The sequence below is a fragment of the Pristis pectinata genome, chromosome 20 (assembly GCF_009764475.1).
Source record: "Pristis pectinata isolate sPriPec2 chromosome 20, sPriPec2.1.pri, whole genome shotgun sequence".
Lineage (NCBI taxonomy): Eukaryota > Metazoa > Chordata > Chondrichthyes > Rhinopristiformes > Pristidae > Pristis > Pristis pectinata.
Window position 1 is genome coordinate 22616975 of NC_067424.1, and position 27264 is coordinate 22644238.

The window sequence follows — 27264 nt, forward strand, 5'->3', positions numbered from 1 at the left end:
CCTTTGTCTTCCCTCATTCCTATGGTCCGCTCCCCCTTCTCTTTCCCCTTCCCCCACCCTCATGACCTGCCCATCCTTTTCCCTGCCCTCATAACCTGCTGATCTATTCCCCACTTCCCTTAATGGATTCCTCCTCCCTCAGCCCTTTGCATCTTCTGTCTATCCCCTCAGATTCTTACATCTCCCCCTTCCCCCTCTCACCTGAACTCACCTATCACTTGCCTGCATGTACTCCTCCCCCAACCACCTTATTCTGGCTTCTACCCTCTTCCTTTCCAGTCCTGATGAAGGATCTTGACCCCAATGTTGACTGTTGATTTCCTCCCATAGATGCTGCCTGACCTGCTGAGTTCCTCCAGCATTTTGTGTGTTGCTCCAGTTTCCTTCCCTCAGCATGGCAACTGCCTGAAACTAAACCAAACAGTTTTCAACTAGTGTGTTTACTTCACGTTGAGCGGAGTTTTGGATCACAAATCTCCACGATCACCAAGGCTGCTGAAATTCTCATCACTTCCTCTCTAACCTCTCGACTTGACTATTCCGATGTATTCCTGCCTGGCCTCTTATTCACCTTAATAAACTTGAGACCACCAACACTCTGCAGCCCATGTCCCAGCTTCTTTCATCCAACTCACCATTAACCTGAGTTCATTGACCTACAATGGTTAACAGTTAAAAACCAACTTAATTTAAAAATTCTGATCCTTGATTTCAAATCACTTCATGACTGTGTCCATGTGTTATACGGCATCATTTAAATATTGCAATTCACTGGGAACCCATCAACCAATCTAAACTCTAGTCCAGCACCTTAAATAAAATATTTACAATAGAGAAACAGAGAATTCAGCACAACAGATTTATTGATTCTGGTGCTTATCTTGCACAAAAGCCCTCTTCTGCCCTTCAGAATTTAACCCCATCGACATATTCTGTCTATTTCTTGTTTAATGTATTAACAGAGCCTTCACTTGAATGCGCCTCTGCTACTAACCCCAACCATTCTCTGTGGTAGTGAGCTCCATCGTCTAATCACTTTTTTTTCCCCTGAATTCCCTGCTCTTGTGTAGTTCTCACATGGAAACATCTACATTATCTAGTGGTCTTCTGTAATATAACCCATTCTGTTTCTATTTTGTGGAGAAATAAGGCCTAGCCTATACACTCTTTCCTTTAGATGTCAACTCTTAGTTGTGGAATCATTCTCGTAAATCAGTTTTGGACCATCCCCTGTGTCACATTATCCTCTTTATTATGGCACTAGAACTGTTCACAGTACTCAGATGTAGTCCAAATAAGATTCTAAAAAAATTCAAACAACTTATCTGCTTCGAATCCCTGTGCTGCGTTTTCTATCGTTTTGTTAATCTGCATTGTTACTTTGAATGATTATCTGCCTTGCCTTAACATTTTCTTTTACCACAATTATATAGGACCTTAGTAAGGTCATCCCTGCAGTATTCTGATCTCCTTACTTAAAGAAAGGTATATACTTGCTATAGATGAAGTGCAGCAAAGATTCACCTGACTGGTTCCTAGGATGGCAGGGCTGTCACAAGAGGAGAAATGGAGTACGCTAGGCCTCTATTTCAAATTTAGCCAAATGAGGCGTTACCTCATTGAAATATAGAAATATTCCTCGAGGTCCTGACAGGATATATACAAAGAGGATCTTTCTCTTGGCTGACAAGTCTAGAATTAGAGGTCATGATTTCAAAATAAATTGCAGACCATTTAAGACTAAGATGAGGAAAAAATATATTTACCCAGTTGGGACAGAGTATTTGGAATTCTCTACCTTGGAGGGCTGCGGAGGCTCAGTTATTGACTGAACTCAAAACTAGGATTGATAGATTTCCAGATGTTAGAGTTATCCTTTTCTTGGGCAGGAAATGGTGTTGTGGTCAAGGATCAGCCATGATCTTATTGAATGGTGGAGCAGACTGGAGAGGCCAAATAGGGTAGTCCTCTTCATTCCAAGGAATGTGTGATCTGTGTTCTTCCTGTGGAAAAGCATAAAACTGAACCTATCAATATTGAAGTTAATTTTTTATTTACATGCCCATTCCACAATGTATTAATCTCTCCCTATATTTTGTTGTAGTCCTCTACTATATTAATTCCATCACCCTACCCTAGTTGTAATCCAAATAATTTAGAGTTGTGCTTTCAATTCCCGAGTCCAGATTGTTCACGGAAAACTGAATCACTGCACATTCCCCCAATTTAACTTACATGTGGAGTTATGTGGAGACTCTGATAATCTGGCATCCAATTGTTTGAAAATCCTGATGTTCTGGCATCTGGCTTGCTCATTGGTCTGGAATATGAGCATGGGTTTCAGAGTACAAACCAGAGCCAGGGTTTGAAGTGCTTGTCTATTTCCTGCTCCCTTTAAACTCACCGGATTCACAGGAAAATTTATAAAATTACTGTGTGACATGTAAAACAAAATGTGAAATGAAGGTGGTTTGGGTATTAATCAAAATAACATCAATAACTTGGAAATCTGCTAGTCCCAAGGGTGCCACATTATAGGAGTTTTAGTGTAACTCTGTTGAAAGCATTCTTTTGTTTTCTGTTTTGTTGCCAGTTGGCTCTGCATTATGTTACTTCTACACCATCTGTGCATGTACTGACCTTGGGTTCCACCATGTGGAACCTTATTGAAGGCTGTTCAGGTAAATATGAAGGCTTTTTGGAAATCCATTCCAGTAGGCAGTGGATGTGAGAGTGGTGAGATGGAGTACGAGTTGAGAATGGGTGGGGGAAAATCACCATAATATATTTTAATTCCGACAATACATTTAAAGGTAACCATGATTGTATTTAGTAAATTACCATAACATTCAATAGAAAGTCACCTATGAATTCAGCAGTACATCACTGTCATATGCAACAGTAAAGTAACACAGCAAGTATCCAGAGGCAAGTCCACTTTATCCTGCAGTAATTCAGCATCACGTTCAGAAGAGGTAAATTACTACCAATCAACAGAACAATATTACACTCTTGAAAGTTCACACAAGCTTATTTTGCCATTCACAATGAACGTTGAAATATTTTTGTTGCGCATTATTATGCTAATATTTAATTTTCTTTCCTTTCTGTTATATTCAGCTCATCAACAAAATTGTGTATCTGGTCAGTTTTGTGGGCAATGGTGGGAAATTTATCATTGGATACAAGGCTATGATCATGGACATGGAGTTCCTTTATCATGTTGGATATATAGTGACAAGCGTGCTGGGGCTTTTTGTGCATGAATTTTTTTATAGTATCCTGGTATGTGATATTTTTATTTATAACTATTTTATCCAGAGATGTTATAGCAGAATAATCAAAGAACATTCTATCTCTCTCCTGTTGCATTTTGGAATGGGTTCATTTGCTGCTTATAATATGTTATCTCTAAATAGTAGAAGCAGAAAGAACACAATTTTCACTGCAGAAGATGTAGTGTTTATGTAGTGTTGTATTTATTGAAGTCAGAAACTAGATTTAATAAGTATGTGCAAACTGATTCTGCGCTTCATTCACCATTGCCTATCAGCTGATTATTTTATTTAAAGTATCTCATCTAAAAGTAAATTATCATAGAATCATAGAACAGTACAGGACAATACAGGCCCTTTGGCCCACAATGTTGTGCTGACCTTTAAACCTCACTTAAGACTATCTAACCCCTTCCTCCCACATATCCCTCTATTCTAAATTCCTCCATATGCTTATCTAGCAATCTCTTGAAGTTGACCAATGTACCTGCCTCCACCACTGTCCCAGGCAGCGCATTCCATGCCCCAACCACTCTCTGGGTAAAAAACCTTCCTCTGATATCTCCCTTGAACCTCCCACCCATTACTTTAAAGCCATGCCCTCTTGTATTGAGCATTAGTGCCCTGGGAAAGAGGTGCTGGCTGTCCACTCTATCTATTCCTCTTAATATTTTGTACACCTCTATCATGTCTCCTCTCATCCTCCTTCTCTTCAAAGAGTAAAGCCCTAGCTCCCTTAGTCTCTCCTCATAATGCATATTCTCTAAACCAGGCAGCACCCTGGTAAATCTCCTCTACACCCTTTCCAACGCTTCCATATCCTTCCTATAATGAGGCGTCCAGAACTGGACATAGTACTCCAAGTGTAGTCTAACCAGAGTTCTGTAGAGCTGCATCATTACTTCGCGGCTCTTAAACTCGATCCCACGACTTATGAAAGCTAACATCCCATAAGCTTTCTTAACCACCCTATCCACCTGTGAGGCAGCTTTCAGGGATCTGTGGATATGGACACCCATATTGCTCTGCTCCTCCACACTACCCAGGATCCTGGCATTAACTTTTTACTCTGACTTGGAGTTTGTCCTTCCAAAGTGTACCACCTCACACTTCTCCATCTGCCACTTGTCGGCCCAGCTCTGCATCCTATCAATGTCCCTCTGCAATCTTCGACAATCCTGCACACTATCCACAACATCACCAACCTTTGTGTCATCTGCAAACTTGCCAACCCACCCTTCTACCCCCTCATCCAAGTCATTAATAAAAATCACGAAAAGCAGAGGTCCCAGAACCGATCCTTGTGGGACACCACTAGTCACAGCCCTCCATTCTGAATGCACTCCCTCTACCACAACGCTCTGCTTTCTACAGACAAGCCAATTCTGAATCCAAATGGCCAAGCTTCCCTGGATCCCATGCCCTCTGACCTTCTGAAGAAGCCTACCATATGGAACCTTGTCAAATGCCTTACTAAAATCCATGTAGACCACATCTACTGCACTACCCTCATCAATCTGTCTGGTCACCTCCTCAAAGAACCCTATCAGGCTTGTGAGACATGATCTGCCCTTCACAAATCCATGCTGGCTGTCCCTGAACAGACCATGATTCTCTAAATGCCCGTAGATCCTATCTCTAAGAATCCTTTCCAACAGCTTGCCCACCACAGACTTAAGGCTCTCTGGTCTATAATTCCCTGGACTATCCCTACTACCTTTTTTGAATAAGGGGACAACATTTGCCACCCTCCAATCCTCCAGTGCCATTCCCATGGACAACGAGGACTCAAAGATCCTAGCCAATGGTTCAGCAATCTCCTCCCTCGCCTCATGGAGTAGCCTGGGGAATATTCCGTCAGGCCCCGGGGATTTATCTGTCCGAATATTTTCTAACAGCTCCAACGCATCCTCTCTCTTGATATCAATATGCTCTAGAACATTAACCTTACCAACACTGTCCTCAGCGTCATCAAATCCCCTCTCTTTGGTGAATACTGAAGAGTGGTATTCATTGAGGACCTTACCCACTTCCACAGCTTCCAGGCACATCTTCCCACCTTTGTCTCTAATCGGTCCTTCCTTTACTCCTATCATCCTTCTGCTCTTCACATAAGTGAAAAACGCCTTGGGGTTTTCCTTAATCCTACTCGCCAAGGCCTTTTCATATCCCCTTCTTGCTCAAGTTCCTTCCTTGCTACCCTATAATCCTCAAGAGCCCTATCTGATCCCTGCTACTTAAGCCTTCTGTATGCTGCCTTCTTCCTCCTAACTAGATGTTCCACCTCTCTTGTCACCCACGGTTCCTTCACCCTCTCATTCTTCCTCTGCCTCACCGGGACAAATTTATCCCTAGCATCCTGCAAGAGATCCCTGAACAACGACCGCATCTCCATAGCACATTTACCTTCAAAAATGTCATCCCAATTTACACTTGCAAGTTCTAGCCTTATAGCCTCATAATTTGCCCTTCCCCAATTAAATATCTTCCTGTCCTCTTTGCTCCTATCCCTGTCCATGACAATGCTAAAGGTTATGGAGCAGTGGTCACTGTCCCCCAAATGCTCACCCACTGATAGATCTGTCACCTGACCTGGTTCATTACCTAATACTAGATCTAATATGGCATTCCCTCTCGTCAGCCTGTCAACGTACTGTGACAGGAATCCATCCTGGACACACTTAACAAACTCTGCTCCATCTAAACCTTTGGTCCTAAGCAGGTGCCAATCAATATTTGGGAAGTTGAAGTCTCCCATGATAACAGCCCTGTTATATTTGCACCTTTCCAAAATCTGACTCCCAATCTACTCCTCAGTATCCTTGCTGCTACCAGGGGGCCTATAGAATACTCGCAGTAGAATAACTGCTCCTTTCTTGTTCCTAACTTCCACCCATACTGACTCTAGAAAGGATCCTGCTACATTTTCCACCCTTACTGCAGCTGTAATAGTGTCCCTGACCAGTAACGCCCCCCCTCTCCCCCGTCCCTTTTAAAACACTAAAATCCGGGAATATTCAGTATCCATCCCTGCCCTGGTGACAGCCAAGTCTCTGCAAGAGCCACAATATCATAGTTCCATGTACTTATCCAAGTTCTCGGTTCATCACCCTTATTTCTGATGCTTCTTGCATTTAAGTAAATGCACTTTAGCCCATCCACCTTACTACTTTTATACCCTATACTCTGCTTCTCCTTCCTCAAAGTCTCTCTCTATGTTAGATCTGACTTTACTCCATGCACTTCTTCCACTGACCCATCCCTCTGGTTCCCATCCCCCTTGCAAACTAGTTTAAGCCCTCCCAAACCACACCAGCAAACCTGCCTGCAAGGATATTGGTCCCCCTCGAGTTCAGGTGTAACCCATCCAATCTGTATAGGTCCCACCTTCCCCAGAAGAGATCCCAATGATCCAAAAATCTAAAACCCTGCCCCCTGCACCAACTCCTCAGCCACACATTCATCTGCCATCTCCTCCTATTCTTACCTTCACTATCACATGGCACTGGCAGCAATCCTGAGATTGCTACCCTTGAGGTCCTGTTCTTCAGCCTTCTGCCTAGCTCCCTAAACTCACTTTTCAGGACCTCATCCCCCTTCCTACCTATGTCGTTGGTACCAACATGTACCACGACTTCTGGCTGCTTTCCCTCCTGCTCAAGAATGCTGTGGACCCGATCAGACACATCCTGGACCCTGGCACCTGGGAGGCAACATACCATCCGGGATTCTCGCTCATGTCCACAGAACCTCCTGTCTGTTCCTCTGACTGTCGGATCCCCTAATCACTGTTGCCCTCCTCTTCTCCTCCCTTCCCTCTGAGCAGCAAGGCTAGTCCCAGTGCCAGAGGCCTGGCTACTGCTGCTTGATCCCTGTGGGTCATCCCCTTCAATAGCATCCAAAGTGGAATACCGTTTTTGAGGGGAACAGCCTCCAGGGTCCTCTGCACTGTCTGCCTGTTCCCTTTCACTTTCTCCTCCTGGACCCTAGAAGTACCTGCTCTAAGTGGGCTGACTGCCTCCTGATGCACAGCATCTACATAACTCTCTCCCTCCCTGATGCTTCGCAGTGTTTGAAGCTGCGACTCCAGCTCATCAATTCTGAGCCGTCCTCCAGCCTCAAGCACTTACTGCAGATGTGGTCACCGTGCACCCCAGCAGGGTCCACTAGCTCCTGCATCATGCAGCTGCAGCACATTGCCTTGCATTCCATCTGAAACTATGTTTCTTCCTACCGAGCTGTAGTCTACTTAAAAGTTATAACAATAACAGTAAACCTTACCATTACTTACCTGCTACTCACCAGTGTTGTTGCAGATGGCCTTCGCCTCTTGATACTGAAGCCTGTTGTGCCAAAGCCAGTCACTCTGACTCTGTCCACTCGGACAATGGCCGCTCCAAAATGGCCGCTCTGCTTGACGATACCTCCTTTTTATTGGCCCTTCTAAATTGTGCTAGAGAGAAAAAAGCCCACGAAAACACATGAAACACACAAGCTTTTTAAATACTTAGTTCATACCTGGTCAGAACCCTCTGCTCCAATGTCTCCCAGGCCGATTCTGTGGAAAAAAGCCCACGCAAACACTCAAATTTTTTAATTATAAAGGAATCCTGTCATAATTCGTTAATCCAGCTATTTTTAAGAAATATTTAGAATGAAACCAGTTAAGGTTAACACATTTCAGGAGCAGTTCATCTTCCACCTTGTGATCACACTGTCAACCTGAAGAAACCCTGGATCAGGGACAGCACCAGCTCGCCATTCCTTTTGACCATTTGACTGTAATGATCATTATACTTTCCAGGATTGATTTTAAATTATTCCTGTTTTTTTAAAGACTCAATCGAAAAAATAAACTTCTGGTGATGGGTTTACACTGGAAGAGAATAGTTACCAGATCTTTTTTTGCAGATATTTTGCAGATGAGCACCAGATAAATACCCTCAATAAATCCTGCAGTCAAACTCTCAATGAAGTGCCTTGAATGCACCTGTGTAAATGTTGCTATTTCTTTTACCTTTATTATCAAATTTGTGATGCTTCTTCCTGAATTGTGGGTACCATCACACTATGAATGTCAGATCACGTAGGAATTGGGTTATGATTTCTCAGCCTTATATCAAGTTGGAGTTTCCTGCAGCCAATAACAAGAGAGGGCTTTCATGCCATCTGTCTGAGCATGATTAAAATCCACATTACTGAGAGAAGGAATGTGCTATACAAACCAGTCCATTATTTAAACTGCCTTGTCATGTAGAAATTTTAGTTCACATTTAAGTTTTGATTCACATAAAAGTTTTGGTTCATGTCGAAGTAGGATTCGTGTGTTTGTTGAACACTGCACCAGATGGCCATAAATTTAAATAAATTTTGATTTTGATTTACAAATATCTAAAAGTCAAGGGCAGAAACAGTTTATGATTCAGTGTTATAAAGCCCAAATTCAAATACACATAATTCCGAATTTACTTGTGAAAAGTTGCCACAGCAAGCTATTCCATTCTTTTATCAAGATCATAGCGTAGAAAAGACATGGTAAAAAAAAAATTGACAAATCTAATCTTGTCATTTATCTATTTCTATATTTCAGCTGTTTGACTTGATCTACAGAGAAGAGACTCTGTTTAATGTCATAAAAAGTGTTACACGTAATGGACGCTCCATCCTCTTGACAGCTGTGCTTGCTCTCATCCTTGTCTACCTCTTCTCAATTGTGGGCTTCCTCTTCCTAAAGGATGACTTCATTTTAGAAGTTGACAGGTTACCAAGCACAAAGCCTTCAGGTAAATCTAATATGGCACTCAACCACTTTGGCGCAATGGAATTGATTTTTACTAAGAGAATGCTACCTGAAACTTTTGTATTGTCACAGTCATTTGTTGAGGGTTTCCCTCTTCAATATTTGTGAGTCTGAAAGTTGTGGACAGGCAATACAGAGAAGAGACACTGTGGTTAGGATGTCTATCATCTGCTCAATCTTTCATCTGCATGCAAACTGACCAGAGTTTTGGGCAGTGGGCTGCATTAATACTTGTGTAATTTAGGAAAACTGTACTTTAGTAAAAGTAAAATTAAGATGATAATTGGACAAATTAATTAGTATAAGTCCTTGTATATTGATTTCCTCATTTGGCTTAAATTAGAGTAATTGAGTATTATGATGTGCTCTTTTTCACCACAGAGAGCAAGGGGTGTTACAGGCTTAACTCCTAAATCTATCTTTTCTTGAATCCTGGACATTGATTTATTAAGACTCTTGTCAATGGTGCCAGGCGTGGCTTAGTGACAGCACTTCTGTTTCTGAACCAGAAGTTGCAATTTCAAGTCTCAGCCCTGTGATCTGAGCATAAAAGTCTTGGCAAAGCACTGCAGCGTTAAGTGAGGGCTGCACTGTCAGAGAAGCCACCTTTTCAGGTGCCATATTCAATCAAGGACACACCTGCTCCCACAAGGCGGGATAATGCAGCCTTGAGGGCTATTTTGAAGCATTATCAAGGGAGTTATTCTTGGTGTGCTGACTAAAATTTAAATCACCAAAACAGATGATTAGGTCATTTTCACATTGCTGTTTGTGGAAGTTTACTCTGCTCATTGGCCATTGTATTTTGTATCTGACAGAGTGACTGCATTTCAAAAATACTTAATTGGGTGTGAAGTGCCTTGGGACATCCCAAAGTTGTGATATGTCAAATGAAAGCAAGTCTTCCTTATTTTAAAGGACTAAAGTGTGAGAGATGTGAAGTACAATTCTGAGATTTTAACAAAGTAAATAACATGTTCCAGAAAAAGGCTCGTAAAATTAGATAATGTTATTCAATAACAAGAATCTTCTGGCAGGACTAAGTGTTGAGAATAGGGAAACAAAGCAGAGTGAGGTGCATGAGGCAACGTCTTTAAACAGATTATGTGTGAAATGTTTTATTTTTGTTAATAGGTTCCTTTGAAGCCCAAGGACTTGCAATGAAGGATTTCATTAACTCTTGTGCTGCTGATGATATTAATTGTTCTGCAGGCATCCAGGACAGTATGACACAAGGTCAGCATTTTCAAATTCAATCCACACAAAACAAATGAGTCAAAGCCTGCACCTGAACTTACAGATCTTATCAACCATAGCACAACAGAAGATGTATAGTGAATTAATTTAAGAAAATATTGCTTCCTCCTTTTCCCCAATTCCTACCCATCACCCCCAAGTTTCACAGGACCTAAGTAGTTTCAGTATTACTCATAACTCAACCAAGTGTTTTTTTATAATTGGTACATGGCTGGCAAGATATTCATTTTCAAATGTGTGGCGGATCATAACTGATCTTACCTGATACCATTCATTTGTATTTCCTTCAACAGTATCTATACTTGAGAACCTTTTTCCACTGATGCTTTAACAATGGTCATTAGATGTAGAAATCTATGGATATTCCTGTCCTGCTTTCAGGATAATTGAGAAGTGTCAGGGTTGCTAACCAAAATGACCAGAATTAAGCTTAGAACATTCTTGGAATGGCCCATTACCACAGATGGTAGTGTATTTTATGTATCCAAAGCAGCTCTAATGCAATGTTTTAATAATATTTGAACAAATGGTTGCACTGCCTGTCCCCAATATAATGTGCATATTGATAAGAATGTATTAGAATTTTCAAGATAAATTATATTTAACATAGAAATATTTACTTACAAAAATCAGACATGTATTTAATCTTTTCACTTTAGAATTTTGATTTAATTACCTGGAAAAGGCAAGTGAATGTACACCCCATAGTTCAAATTTTGCTGTCTACACAGCATAAATTAGTAGGGAAACAGGATTCCTGGCAACAATTTCAAAATCCTTCTCAGGTACTAAGCGACTGTAAGCATGCACATTTTTAAAAAAACTAATTAAACAAAAAATTGAGGAACCGGCTGAAAAATTGGATGCAATTAATTGCATTCCTTTTCTGTATTGCTCTTGATATCTTGTGTGAATAATAGATGACAAGTTCACAATAGCTATGACATAGTTTTACAATGCATTCGTGCGACCACAATTGAACACCAAAACAGATATACAGGCATCAGAAATCAGCATCAAAACTGATCGTGAATTCTGTTGAAGATGAGCTATTAAAAAAACACTTGCATCTGATATCTTTGTGAAAAGTTTGTATGCAATTACTTAAAAGCTCAGTGGGCAAATGTGGCAGTCACTTATGTACAAAGTAGACTCCTCCAAACAGCAATGAAGTCAATGACCAATTTACTTACCTTTGGTTGTTATCACTTATTAACTGCTAAGGTAATTCCCAACTGTTCTTTAAGCAAATGTGTGTTGGGGAAAGAGGTGATGGAAAGCAATTCATCTATTAAAATGAGCTTAATGTGAGCTTGTGGATGGATGATTAAGCATGTATGTCCCTTCAAAAACCAGCCATTTTAAATTCCTGTGAAAGTTCCTGTCCTTGAATAATACCATTGGATATGAAATTCAATGAGGATGGTGCTTTGCTGATGTGTGGGAAGATAGCCTTGGTATTCCATTCAGCATTATGTGAATGCCAGCATTAAATCAATTGAAATGAATTGTGGATTTTGGCAGTGAAATGAAATTGATTGGAAAATATTGATTTTTGAGTTCAGATGGTGTGGATCATCTGACAGGATGCAAGTTCTTCTCTGAAACTTCTCCATTTGCTGGTGACAAACATGAGCCAGACGGTGATGAAAAGAGACGAGGTATTTTCTAGCAGAGTACGGGATTATCATGGAGTGTAATGGCATAGTGGTTACATTACTGGCCTAACATCCAGAGGTCCTAACTCTTCCAAGTTTGAATCCCATCATGGTAGTGGAGAATTTAAATTCAGGTTAATAAATAAATCTAAAATAAAAAGTTACTATCCATAATGGTAGCCATGAAACTATTGGATTGTTGTAAAAACCCAATTAGTTCACTCATTTTCTTTGGGGAAGGAAATCTGGCCTCTGTGTGACTTCAGACCATCCAATATATTTGATTCTAACATACCTCTTTGGGCAATTAGGCAGGGACCAAAAATTTCAACATTGCCATCAATCTCCATATCCTGTGTACAAATTAATTAAGAAGTTAAGCATTTAGAATCCAGTTAGATTCGTAGCATTGGCAGTAACCAAGGGTAACCTGTCCTTCCAGTGCATGGAGTAGCTTCTGGAGCAAGAGGATTATCAGATAACTAAAAATTGGTAAGTAGAATGGTGTAGTGAAAGTGAGGAAGATCTTTTCAATGAAAGGATTCAGACTGTTGGCAACCTCAAATGATTGTCTTCAATAAAAAGTTGCCTTGAGAACAATTGGATGGAACATACAATCTGATTACTAATCATTACAATTTTCAAAGAGTGCTTAAGGCCAAGTCTAATTTACTTTTGCTCCTACTTCTGTCAATACAGATGAGGAAGAGAGTGACAAAGAGCGTGCCTGTGACACCCTTTTGATGTGTATAGTAACAGTATTGAATCATGGTCTGCGTAATGGAGGTGGTGTTGGAGATGTACTTAGGCAGCCTTCAAAAGATGTAAGTAAATCTTCATAATGAGGCAGATGGAAACATTAATCTCTCACATTTGCAGTTCAAAGTTTAAAATCTCGCATGCAGTTACTACAACTGCTTACTGTCACATACAGCAAGCAATGTCAGGATTAAGGGGTTGCCTCATGAATACTTGAGGAAACTTCTCAACAACTGCCTGTTTTTAAGTCACATATACTCTTATTCACATTATTTCAATATTATTACAATTGGAAAGACTGAAATTCATTACTATGTTTGGCCTTTTTCTTTCTCTGCATTATTCTTCCTATAATTGTTTCAAAAAGGTGAATATAAATGAGGATGTATGTGAAAAACTAATGTCAATGTCTATCAAGCAAAGTAAGACATTAGTTTTTTTTCCAATTTTAGACCATTTCTGTTTCAAAGCCTGTTGAATGTAATCCCTCCCAATGTCTTGTCTTTATCTTTTTTCTTAAGGATTTCCATGTTAGCTTCCATTCCCCTTTAACAAGAGGATTGAATTGTAAACCAGCTGTGAGGCACTATTAATGTGGCTTATGATTCAGTCATTAAAAGCCACATAAATGTGATAGGTGATTTAAGACCCGGCATTATCCAATTTCCCTGTGAATTAGCCCATCTTGTTCTTTGGCATCCACTCTGGCATAGATGGGAATAGTACATAAAGAAAATGGGCAAACCAACCCTTTCCCAGAGCACTTTCATCTCGAAATATTCAGCGTTGTTTACAAGTACAATCCTAAAATAATGCATTGTGAATAGCAGTGGTAACTTCTGCTTGTACTTGTGTGGAACACCATGGGTTACCCAGAAATACATACATGCACATACTTGGAGGGGAAGAAAAAAGATAAAAGGTTTTTTTTTGCAATTTTGCTTTTCATGTGGTTTAAAATCTAATTGGAAATCAAACAATTGGAAAAAACGAATTGAATATCAGGATCATAAATTTTTATTTAGAAACACCAAATATCCTTAATATTTGGCTCAAGATGTTAATATTTTTAAGCGACTAGTCAACTAAAGGGATAAACCAATAGATAAAGACAAGCCAAGTAATCATAAAAACAAAAAAAAAGCTATTGTATAAGGCAAGAGGTCCATCAAATAGAAGAAAACAAGGAACAGAATGATAAGTTGTAATTTCTTCACGCTAAGGTACAGAGATAAAGAGGAACCAGCTCAGAAGGCAGGGAGGGGTAGGATCAGGAGAGACATGGCTAGGAAGCATAAAGGACATGATGATGAGGGACATGCCATTGGAGTGTATGTGAATATGAGCGTATCTTTAAGAACTTGTGGTGTGCCTTCTGATACATTGTTGTACCAGCCACTGCTCTTATTTGAGAGTTGAATTTCTTCGTTAAGTGATATTTTGTTGGTACCTCCACCTCTGTTACTTACATTATCAAAGAGCCTCTACACATTACAATGGCAAGGAGAATGGGATATTGCAAATTGAGGATGTAGCGGAGTAGTAATCTGGTTCTAGGTGGCGGAGAATGGGGTTCCTTAGATAAAGGAAGTGGTGATAGGCAGTGGACACAGTGATAGGTCAGAAAGGTAAAGAAATACAAGGGGTATCAGCAATTTGATCTGTGTATGGAGCAAGGCATCTCAATATCATCACGTTCCTGGGGACAACAAAAAACAGAGTGATTTGGCCATAAGCAAGTAGAGGAAGATGATATTGTTTGCAAGGCCCAAAATGGATGAGACTCAGAGATTCTTAAGAATTACAAGTTCGGCACATGCAACCAAGGTCGAAAGGAAATGATCAAAGAATATGTGGTCAGGTTGAAGACACTGGCAAAAAGGTATAATTTCCAGATCCTTTTAGATCAAGGACTGTGGAACTGTTTGGTGTGCATGCTTGCAAATACAATAATTCAGTGAAAACTATTTGACAAGCATGCCAGCATTTGAGGGAATGTGCATGGTAGCCATCAGGATAAAACTGGCACTTAAAATTGTGAAACAGCTTTGCTCAAGTCATGTTTCTGAGATGCAGGCAGAAAACAAGCCCACAGAGGTGGTAATGGTGATATGATCTTTGCATCTGATTCAGGCAGATGCAATAAGTGGGTTTTCCAGTAAGCCAGCAGGCTACTTTAGTGTGGAAGGCAGGAAGATCATGTGGATGCAAAAAGCAGAGGCTTTTCTACAGATATTCTGGGAGCCTCCTGTCCTCAGAAACCATGTTAAGGTAGCCCAGTCTGTAATTGTTAGGGGATAGATCATATTGCATGGTTTGGTAAGTCCCTACTATAAGGGAGCAAAGGTGTGGAACAGTCCCACTGAGGTACCACGCACATACTACAGTCAGTTAATGAGGTGGTGGAAGTGGGAATGTTGCATGGCATTTATTGCACCTCTAATGAGGAAGATATGCTAGTACATTCAAAGCCATTTTACTAATTGAGAAAATATATTGACACTGGGTATGTTAATCTGATTTGGACCAGGAACCATATTGGATACATGTCAACCACTTTCTGCTTAGGTTATTGTGTTTTCAGTGCCAACTGAAGGGTTCAATTGTTCCTCAGAGTTGCAGGCCAGGAGCGCACACTAATGGTCACAGGCATAGATCACTTTAGCTGCTTGGACTGAGGGACTGTGTATTTGCAAGAATTATTCATTGGGAAATGGAGAGATCTAGGAAGGACCAGTGAAATTTACAATTGATTAAATTTAAGACCTTATATACATGACTCCTTAAATGAGTAGTTAACTGTATGAGTTCATATCTGTAAGTAGTTAATTGTTGGTGTGTTAAATATATGCAGATAGTTGATGCTTTCTGTGGGTTTACTATTTTTACAGGAAAGTAATATAGTATACATGAGTGTAACCTTGCATGTGTTTTTAGAACTGACTTTTGATATATTGTACCAGCCACCACTGTGAGTTGGGAGCTGTGCCTTCAAGAAAGGATGCTCCTCTTGGTGGCTCTACCTCTGTTATTTGCCTCAGTAAGCAGCAACACCAAAGATCCTACAGTCAGCAGGCAGAGAAGGAGAGGGTCTGGAATCAAATCTGACATCATTACAGGGAAGAAACAGACCTGGAAGATGAAAAGGAACTTGTGAAATTGTGATAATAACTGTAATATGAGAGATATGCTGTGATGGGAACCTGGATGAGGATGATTAATTTGAAATGTTGTGAACAAAATAGAAAATATGCAATGAACAAATGAATCACATAAGAAATGTCAGCTTACAAAGTGGAGAAAGTGCGAAGATTAGTTGAATCCATTCTATACTAGAGATTGGATATGCTTGATTAGAAAATGTTTCACAATAAATAACCAATGTTGGACACTAAAATTCCTGTGAAATTTTCAAAGTAGAGCAAATTTTTCCTTACAAGATCTCTGAAAACTGATGAACTTTTGTAAGATTTAAGTGATGTATTCAAATTATATCAGTAGAGATGTAGCAATTGATTAACTGCACCCTGCACTGATTTTATTCCAGGAGGCACTGTTCCCTGCACGTGTTATCTTTGATCTGCTTTTTTACTTCATTGTTATCATCATTGTGCTGAACCTGATCTTTGGCGTTATTATTGACACATTTGCTGATTTGAGAAGTGAGAAACAAAAGAAGGAAGAAATCCTCAAGTCGACCTGCTTTATCTGTGGTATGTTCAGGCCTCCTGTATTTGTTCAAAAAATAGAAGCATTCGACAATCGTGTTGATTACATTGTCAAGCAAGTAATTACATTTTCAGGTTGAAAGTAATACATAATACCTAGTCCCTTAGTGCAATGAAGCACTTTCCAAACAACATGAGGCTGAATTTTATTTGTATTTGTGAATTTACTGTTACATATCTTACATTGATAATTTAAGCTGAACTTTCAGAATCCTTTGTAATGTATGGATAAAATGAATATAAAGGGACCAAATGTGTGATCAATGATAATAGTACCAAACACAAATATATTTAAACGCATGAAATTGTATTTGTTTTCCAATGATCTCAAGTGTAGTTACAGCAAAAATGGAATGACTATCATATCCAGTAACTAACATTTTACGGGTCTGGACCTCTTTGTTCCTGAGCCATTATAAAACCTACACTTTTGGACAGATCAGTAAATTAAATCTTTTGCAGTGTAGGACAAAATATATCCATGATTAAAGCCAAACTTAAATTATGAGATTACAGAATTGCAGATTCTGCAATATCAGGCCTCCACCACAATAGATCAGATTGTCTGACATGTTCCAACTTTTAAAGTTTCCCACCTTTATCTTGGCTGCTTTTAGAGTCTCTGACCATCCTGTCTGGGGCTTGCCAACTGCCCACCCAATCCCAGGCTTCAGTCTCACCTGTCTGGGCAGAAGACCCTGCAAACCAAACCAATCACATCCCTCAAATAAAAACAAACTGCAGTGCACCAAGGCCTGTGTATTAAGAAATAGTTACTATGCTCCACTGATATGCTTTATTGTCATGCTTAAAATGTTATATTTGTTGTTGTGGATTACGTAGTATAAACCTGTTACCCTAGAAACAAATATGCCTATTGTCCTTTGCAAATCACCACAATTAATAAAAGTAATTATTACTTTTCTATAAATTGATCTGTCACATTTGCAATTCATCTGCAATTTTTAAAAATTTCGCCCTGTAATTTTGGCAGGGCCTTATCCATAACTATCCACAGTATTTCCAAGGGTATAACCAAAAATAAAGACATCCTTGTTCTGTTACCCACACCCTGGATGTGGCAGGATAAAATAGTCATGCTTAAGGTTCCCTGCAATCAGGAGTTAACCTGCATTTCAGAGCACTTTTGATCTCTCCTAAAATCCAGAGTCTGAAGTTTCTCAAATTGTCAATAAAGCAATGTGTACATCAGTCAACAGTCCTGAAGATCCAAAGCTTTTAATACCAGTGGGTGCTGTTAGCTGATCTTCACAAGGGTGGTAGGACAGAAGCAGAGATTGATCTAAGATCCCTCGGCATAAGAAGGCTGAATGAGCCAATGTAGCCACTCCTGATTGTTATCCATTAACCCTGGTGGAAAACATACACGGCTGAACATTTATGTCGTACCCTTGGCATAGAGAAATGACCACAGATCAGTAACAATGATCTGCTGTCATTTCTCTATGTCAAAGGTACTACATAAATGTAAATTCTTTTGAGCTACTTCCAGACTTGCATGAACAATTGTGATTTAAGAGCCAAGTACTTATCAATGGAGTCAAGTATGTGAAACAGAACTGTTGCTTGAAAAACTGGATATGAGGAAGTGCCTTGTGATTGGAGGGATAGGGGGAATGAGGAGATTTACTAAGAAGCAGAAATAAAAATGAGATCCCATAACGCCATTTAGTTTGGCACAGTGTGATTGGAAAAAGTAGTCACCAGGGAGTGAAACGTGATAATGAACATTTCCAGGCCACTCTGTCGCTCCAGAAATTCAATGGAGCGTTTTCTGGTGTGAATGATACTGGCTCATCAAATTCCATCATTCTCCTTGCACTGCTCCTTTTGGATCACGTTGTTCCAAGAGCATCCACTGTTGGGCACTCCCAACACAGCTAGATCTTTGTAATAAGTGCCTGGCTGAGACACCACTAAGATAGGTCCCATAATTACCTCCCCCCTCCATGTTACTGACCCAACAAACACCAGTCACTCTTCCAACACTGTGATTGGCCCAGGCCCCAACACAACTACTGCCCACTGATCTCCCTCCAGCCTCCTCAATGTCCCAGGGCCCCAACACAATCACTCCCCAGGACTCCTGATGAAGGCCATTATTTTCATTCTCCCCCTGCTGCTCACCTGATTGCCAGCCACATCTCTTTCTCCGGCCTCAAATCCTGACAACCAAGCTTCTTTGACAGCAAGCCCTCATCTTGATCACCGACCAATCCCAACCAAAACCACCTCCACCCAGCCACTTACCTGATTGGCACCTAACCTGATCGAAGACTGCTGGCCTTCTCCCCCTTGATCCTCCAGACCCAGCTTTGAATCTAGCTGCCAATGTCTATTCAGAGGTCACCAGGGCTTAATGTAGTGGGCACCACTGAAGCTTACAGCAGCAGTCCCAATACAAGACAGCATGTTGCCTCTCACACAATAAAACCTCCATCCCACCTGAAATGCTATTGTTTCTTTTCAGATAGACATCAAAATATACATTAAAATTCGAGACAGAAATTTATGACTAACAGCAGGAATAACTACCAATATGACCAATTCAAAGTAGAATTAGGCAAAACAAAACATTGGGAACCTTTCTTGTTGCTGTCACACTCAAACATCAGCAGATGCCTCATTTATGTTGAGAAGCCTCCAAGAATGATCCTGACCGAAAAAAAAAGATTCAAATCCTTTGCCAGTATCTCTAGTTGCTCAAGAATTCATTTCTCAGCTTTATCTTTAGGAGCTGTTTAGCAATAACAGTTGCAGGGTGCTGCCCTTTTTGAAGGCTGAGTAGATTGAAACTAGGAGAGGTCTGCAGAGGGGATATTAAATGTTGCAATTGTGACTTGACAGCATGGGCACCCTTTTGCTGCTCCTGCTGACCATCTCAATTCCTTATTGCAAGATGGCATTAAAACATACCACAGAATCAGAAGTAACCCAACCGTCTAGTTTCTGGGCTTAGTAACTTCATCGTTTTTTTGTTTCATGCAGGCCTTGAACGGGATAAGTTTGACAACAAGACAGTGTCATTTGAAGAGCACATTAAAATTGAACACAACATCTGGAATTATTTATACTTCATTGTGTTGGTTCATGTGAAAAAAAGGACTGATTACACTGGGCCAGAAAGCTATGTTGCTCAAATGATAAAGGTAACATTTTAATTAAAACGACTCTATTGCACTCAGTTTTATCATGGCACTTATTCAAACAATTCCCTACTACATGAATGTATATGATTAATAAAAGGAGTGGCTGTATCTCAGAGTCAAAGTTCTAGTCCAGCTCAGACCAAGGATGGGATCTGTCCTCAGCCATCTGAAATTAATCTTCTTCTGGTTCTGAACATCTGAGCAGAAATCATAAAACTGTTCCTATTGCTGTAATAATTGTCAGACATTTAGATGTCAGCTGTAAGAAGATTGTAAAGTCCTGCTCCAGAACTCGAGCATTGACATTTGTACTGACACTCCAGAGCAGTACTGAGCAAGTGTCCTGCTCTCAGAGGTACCGATTTTCACAATTAACTTTAAACCGAGACTCCATCTTTTCTTTGGTAGACATCAAAGATTCTGTGGTTCAGTTGTGATCAAGTGCAGGGGTAAATTTTCCATGGTGTCTTGGTTGCCATAACCTCACAAAAAAGTAAATTATCTGGCAATTTTTGTTTTACTTTTTGTGGAAACTTGCTCCATGGGGATTGGCTCTCACAGTTCCAACATTACTGCAATCACAATGCTTATTAACTGGTAGTGATTCAAGGCGTTTTGAATGGATTTGCAAGTCCCCTTCTGGACTGAAGATATCACGGCAGAGTTGAAGGAAGCCTTATTCTATAGCTTGGGCATTGTTTACCAGATCAAAGATGTTGACTCCAAGCTGTTAATAAGCTTTGGCAGCCAAATGCTCAGTCTAAACTTAGTCAAATCATTGTGACAATGCCACACAGTAAATGCCACTTGCTGTTATCTTACTACCCATTACATGACTTACTCCTACAATGATCTGGCTTTTTTTTTGTAGTTCTCCAGAACTTGAAATCTATTTGTGAAATGCTTTTTCCTGCCACATTTGGTTTCTTTCAAACATTGATGTATGGCACAAATATCTGCACATTTGTTTTCCACAAATGGAAGAGAAAAGGAACTTTTCTCACTGTGAGCAGGTTGGGTGGCACGGATTAGGTCCAACTGTATGTCGGTGTGAGTCTCTGCATTTGAATTTAAAGGTTAAAGCCTCACTCCAAAAATTAGGCAGCTAATTTGGATATATAATGTAGTGTAGGACTGTTCCAGTTTTGGAGATGTTGATATAGAGTCATACAGGATGGAAACAGGCCCTTTGGCCCAACTTCTCCATGTCGACTGTGTTGCCTGGTGACCTAGTCCCACCTGCCCGTGTTTGGCCCATAGCCCTCTAAACTTCTATCCATATACATATCTGGATGGCTTTTAAACGTTGCTAATCCACCTGACTCAACCACTGTTTCTGGCAGCTCATTCCAAATATGCATCACCCTTTCCATGAAGAAGCTGCCCCTGATGTCCATTTTAAATCTCTCGCCTCTAATCTTTAACCTATATCTTCTTGTTTTTAGCACCCCTCATTGGGAAAATGACTATGTGCTTTCACCCTGTCTGTGCCCCTCATGAGCTTCAATCTCTTGCGTTCCAGGGAATAAAGTCCTCGTCTATGCAATCTCTCCTTGTAACTCAGGCCCCCCAAGTCCAGGCAACATCCTGGTAAATCTTTTCTGCACTCTTTCTAGTTCAATAACATATTTCCTCTACCAAGGTGACCAAAACTGTACACAATACTTCAAGTGTGGCCTTACCAACATCTGACATTACTGCAACATAACTTCCGAACTCCTCTACTCAAAGCCCTAATTGATGAAGGCCAGCGTGCCAAACGCCACCTTCACCACCCTATCTACCTGTGACGCTGCTTTCAGTGAACAATGCACTTGCACCCTAGGTCCCTCTGTCCCATAACACTCCCAAGGGCCCTGCTATTCACTGTTTTAGTTCTACTCTGATTTACTCTCCCATAATGCAATGCCTCACATTTATCTGGATTGAAAGCCATTTGCCAATCCTCAGCTCATACACCGAGCTGACCAAGATCCCCCTGTAATTCTTCATAACCTTCCACACTATCTTCACCACCATTTTAGTATCTTATGGATGAGAAACTGAGCCCCATCTGCCAGGTGGATTTAAAAGATCCCCTGACACTAATTAAAGAAGGAATGGATCTATTAATCACCAGTGCTGTTAATGTAGGTTATTTGGTGATACTTCATTGTTGTTTTGTCGGTCCTTGTGTGAGAATTAGCTCCATTTTTTACTTAATTATGAAGCCTTGTATTGCTCAGAGAAAGTGAGAGGAACATTGTAAATACAATTTCTTTATTTTCACTTCCATGTATTTTACTCATGCTGGAGATTTAACTGAATCATGCATTGCAGCCTTTGGCCCATTCCCAAAGAAGAATACCTGAATATTCTTTAATGTTTCCTTTTACTTGCTGTAGACCAAAAACCTGGATTGGTTTCCACGCATGCGTGCTATGTCCCTGGTCTGTAATGAAGGGGAAGGAGAACAGAATGAACTTCGAAATCTACAGGAGAAGCTATTCTTGACAATGAAGCTGGTAACAATTCTCACAAATCAACTTACAGATCTAAAGGAACAGGTAAGCATTCAAAGTGAAAGCACCTCTTGCATTTTACCAGTCATGAGTGATGGCGAGATACACAAGGAAACAGACCCTTTGGCCCACCTCCACACTAATCCCACATTAATCTCATTTTTTAAAAATTCTCTCCACATCCCATCAACACTGCCAGATTCTACCGCTCACTGACATACTGAAGACAATTTACAGTGGCCTACTAATCTGCATGACTTTGGGATGTGGGAGAAAACTGGAGCACTGGAGGGAACCTAAGTGGTCTTAAGAAGAATGTGCTAACTCCACACTGATAGCACCCAAAATCAGGATTGAACCAGGGTCTCTGTGAGGCAGTGGCTCTACCAGCTACACTAGCATGCCAAAGTGATAAATATTCCAGAGTATCTTCTGTGGAGGCCAAGGAATGGTCGACATTTTGAGTCGAACCCAAAACATCAGCCATCCCTTTGCCTCCACAGATGCTCCTTGATCCACTGAGTTCCTCCAGCGGTTTATTTTTCACTCCAGATTCCATCATCTGCAGTCTCTTATGTTTCCAGAGTATTTTGTTCCCTTTCTGCCTTGGATTTTTTTCTCCCTTTCCAGAAGGTTATTTATCATAACTGAACAATAATTTTTAAGCACATAGATTTTAAACCAATTGAATTCAAATGAGTCATTATTGTTTTGTATAGATGACAGAACAAAGGAAACGAAGGCAGAGAATGGGATTTGTGGATGTACAAGGCAACCCAACTAACGTAAACCATCAGATGGCTAAAGTATGAAAAACTCCATAGCATTATGATTGGTGTCCACAATATCACTGTCGAAGAATATCGTGCATTATTGACATCTTGCTTCACAACAAAAGGAAAACTGAATGGTAAATTATAATAAAACAAAATAGAAAATTCTATGGGACATGGAAGATATGCTAAAATAAGGAAACTACATTTTGCAAACTACATGTGAATTTAATAATTTGTAAATTAAAACTGAGTTTGGTTCTTGGGGAAGGGATGTGGTTTGATGTTACAGGTTTTGGTGATGATGTCAGGTGCAATACTTTATGTTAAAATATGCGACTATTACTATTTTCTTACTGTGGGTTTTATGTATTTTGAAAGCTTGTGATGTACAAAGTTATTAATTTCTATGTTTTACATTTTGGTAAAATTGGAAAACTTGAAGAAATCTTCTGATTGCCTGCCTCAGGCAGGGAAATATTACCACCCTATGAATCTTCCACTACTAACTTCCTCTGTTGGTTGCTGTAGCATGTTTTGAATCAAAATCATTAACTGCAGTGTCTAAACCCACAGGTTAATACTGGAATAGGAGACTGAACAGTGTTGCCTCATGATTTAATCACTATCCCGGGAATGAGCTTGTGTGTGTGCACTCCCTGTAGCCAAATCTAAATGTGCATATGCAGTGCCAATGCTAATATTCTTGCATGCACAGAATACATTGGCGACACTACCATTGAAATTAATTCTCAGTATGGAATCTACAAAATTATCAGTGTCCACTTGAGAGATGTATTCTAATAAACTTCATTTTAAACTATTTATTGGAATGTGAAGTATTTTGTAACAATTTTGCACTCTAATGAACTGTGAGACAACAAAGCACATCACATCTCTGTAAAATGTGTCCAAGTAGCTCCACAATAAGTTCCTAAGTATCCTGTCATCTGGACAAAGATAACCCAATGAATAATATTTACATTGTCCATTGCGTAAAGGTATTTTCAATTTTCTGATGTTTTAATGTGTCCTGTGGATGAATGAAGAACCTCATAATCAATAAGCCATGATGGCAGTGGGTTAATAGCTTCTACATACACTTGCTTTAAAGGCAATAGCATACTGAGGTGTCTGTCTAAAAAAAATCTACACAAGGGTTGTCTTGTATGCTTGATATCCACTTCATTTGGTTTTACAACTCTTGGTTAAATTGGTTCAGAGGTTTGTAATCAAGCACAATCTTACTCATTGTGCTTGAAACACATTTAAGGTTACTTTCTTTTTAATGGTTTCCTATGAAGTAAAGCTGTGAGTCAAGAATGTATCTTCTGAAAATGTAATCAAGAAAGCAATGAAAAGCAAAGATCAATAACCATTTAGTCTAGATCTGTTCATGTTTTACTATATCTTTGTTTCCTTTTTGATAGGGGTATTTGTTTTAGGTTTCAATAAGTCTGCTCCATAGACAGGAATATATTAACCATGGAATAGTGGAAAAGTTGATGCATGTGTGCAGTTTCAGAATTGTTCAGTTGTGTTTCTAATATCAGTCTGAAAGTCCCTGCAGGGAAAGCAACATCAGGCACTTCTTGTTCAAAATATAAATATACTTCAGCTGCAATAATAATCATTTCAAAGCATCAGTGATCGTTGGTCTTTAGTTGAAAATGGCTCAAATGGAAATTGTTTATTTGCAAATATTCCGCATAAAGCAGGCTGTTGTGTTTTGTTATTTTAGTCACTAATACACAAAGGACACATTCAAACCTAGGAGAAAACTTAAAACTGTTAAAGACTGTAATATGGCAAAGAATGGAGAAGCTTGGACTCCTAATTGATGAGGGAATGCAGGCTTATGTAAGATTGTTGGCCTTGTCTATATCAGGAAGACTTCATGGAACATGCAAGTTTACCTGGAGAAAAATGTTGCAAGGCATGGTCATAATGCAAAATACACAAATGGTTACTGTGTTTGGGTGTGGAAGAAAGGGGGTGTTCTGTACTTTTAAGTCAGCTAGGATAGCTAGTTTTCTTCCCCTGCATCTGTTTTACAAAATAAATTATTGTGAGCGCATTTCCAATTCATTACATTGTTTGGTTTTGCATTATTTATTTCAACGTATGCAAGCCATAAGTTGAACTGGGGCAGGTGTGATTGTGGGGAGGAGAGATAGAAATTGTCTCTTCCATCTATGATAATAAACTGGATGTATTAAAGTAATTGTTGCACAAGTAAATATTTAACAACCCTGTGAATATTAAAGTTGACAAAATAAAGAGGCCCAGTAAAGACAGGTACCACTAGTACTAAATTGCAAAGGCTAATTGTAGAAATATTGGTATTGGTTTATTATTATCATTGGTGCCGAGGTACAGTGAAAAACTTGTCTTGCATACTGTTTGTACAGATCAATTCATTACACAGTGCATTGAGGTAGTACAGGGTAAAAACAATAACAGAAGACAGGGAAGTGCATTGCAGGTAGGCAATAAGGTGCAAGGTCATAACAAGGTAGATTGTGAGGTCAAGAGTCCATCTCATCATGTAAGGGAACTGTTCAATAGTCTTATCACAGTGGGATAGAAGCTGTCCTTGAGCCTGGTGGTATGTGCCCTCAGACTTCTGCATCTTCTGCCTGATGGAAGAGGGGAGAAAAGAGAATGGCCTGGGTGGGTGGGGACTCTGATTATGCTGGCTGCTTCACCAAGGCAGCGAGAGGTATAGACATGGAGGGGAGGCTGGCTTCTGTGATGTGCTGGGCTGTGTCCACAACTCTCTAGTTTCTTGCAGTCCCGAGCAGAGCAGTTGCCATATCAAGCCGTGATGTATCTAGACAGGATGCTTTCTATGGTGCATCGATAAAAGTTGATGAGTCTCAAAGGGGACATTTCAAATTTCTTTAGCCTCTTGAGGAAGCAGAGGCACTGGTGAGCTTTCTTGGCCATGGCATCTACATGGTTGGACCAGGACAGGCTATTGATGATGCTTACTCCTCGGAACCTGAAGCTCTCAACCCTCTCGACCTCAGCACCATTGATGTAGACAGATGCATGTACACTGCCCCCTTTCCTGAAGTCAATGACCAGCTCTTTTGTTTTGCTAACATTGAGGGAAAGGTTGTTGTCATGACACCATGTCACTAAGCTCTCTATCTCCTTCCTGTACTCTGACTCATTGTTATTTGAGATATGGCCTACAACAGTGGTGTCATCTGCAAACTTGTAGATGGAGTTAGAGCAGAATCTGGCCACGCAGTCATGAGTATACAGTATAGGGAGTAGAGGGCTGAGGATGCAGCCTTGCAGGGCACCAGTGTTGAGAATATCCTCACTGATTGCAGTCTGTTTGTCAGAAAGTCAAGGATCCAGTTGCAGAGGAAGGTGTTGAGGCCCAGGTCTGAGTTTGGTGATGAGTTTGCTTGGAATTATAGTATTAAAGGCAGAGCTGTAGTCAATAAACAACAATCTAATGTAGGTGACTTTACTGTCCAGATGCTCCAGAGCTGAGTGTATGGCCAGGGAGATGGCGTTCACTGTAGACCTGTTTCGGCAGTAGGCGAATTGCAGTGGCTTTAGGTTGTCTGGGAGGCTGGAGTTAATGCAGACCATGACCAGCCTCTTGAAGCACTTCATGATGGTGGATGTCAGAGCCACTGGTCGGTAGTCATCAAGACATGTTACCTTGTTTTTCTTAGATACCGGGTTGATTGTATTGAGCTGGAACTTACTGGAAAATGCCAGTGGTTCTGCAGTTTGTCAGAGTAAGTCCACTCAGGATTCCCTCATGATCATAATGATCCTAATTTTCTGGTGGTTCTTTACTCCTGATATCCTGATTGCTCTAATATTGGCTCCTTGTTGATAAACTCACTGCAATTACCGGGCAATTTCTCATGGAATCTGCCTGCTGAACCTGAGCCAGGTTAGAGCTGCACAGAAACTGCAGGTTGATTCATTTGAATGGAGAAGACTGGGTGCAAGGATTTCATTTTTGTGAATTAATTGAGTTTCTGTAGATGTCTTCAAATTATTTAAAATCTTTTTACATTAAAAATGTTTAATTTTTGCTGAAGTATTGTTAATTTAGTTAATTTTAACATTTTTCAAGTAATGTCAGGAACATTCAGAAGCATTCAAAATCCTTGACAGCTTTGATATTCGGCTAAGCCTTGGATAATGATTTAGTCAGTTTTCAAACTTCTTACTGCTGTTTTGTGGGTTATTGCAGGGGTTATTCTGGCCTGCCTACATTACACCATTATGCCACACAAGTTCCTTCTACCATTCAAGACCTTGCCATTTTGGGCTGGGATGGCTTCAAGCAGCGTCAATATTGACTT

General features: G+C 40.1%; 1 protein-coding gene across 1 annotated transcript in view; it reads left to right on the forward strand.

Annotated features, from left to right (window-relative positions):
* itpr3 (inositol 1,4,5-trisphosphate receptor, type 3) overlaps positions 1 to 23744 on the forward strand; it is a 226867-nt gene extending 203123 nt beyond the window's left edge. Inside the window, exons 51-58 of the mRNA XM_052034535.1 lie at positions 3121 to 3285; positions 8866 to 9058; positions 10210 to 10311; positions 12690 to 12814; positions 16297 to 16462; positions 19487 to 19647; positions 22032 to 22193; positions 22868 to 23744. Of these exons, the coding sequence (XP_051890495.1) occupies positions 3121 to 3285; positions 8866 to 9058; positions 10210 to 10311; positions 12690 to 12814; positions 16297 to 16462; positions 19487 to 19647; positions 22032 to 22193; positions 22868 to 22960 (1167 nt within the window). The 3' untranslated portion in view covers positions 22961 to 23744. The remainder of the gene's footprint in view (positions 1 to 3120; positions 3286 to 8865; positions 9059 to 10209; positions 10312 to 12689; positions 12815 to 16296; positions 16463 to 19486; positions 19648 to 22031; positions 22194 to 22867) is intronic.
* Positions 23745 to 27264: the final 3520 nt, after the last annotated feature.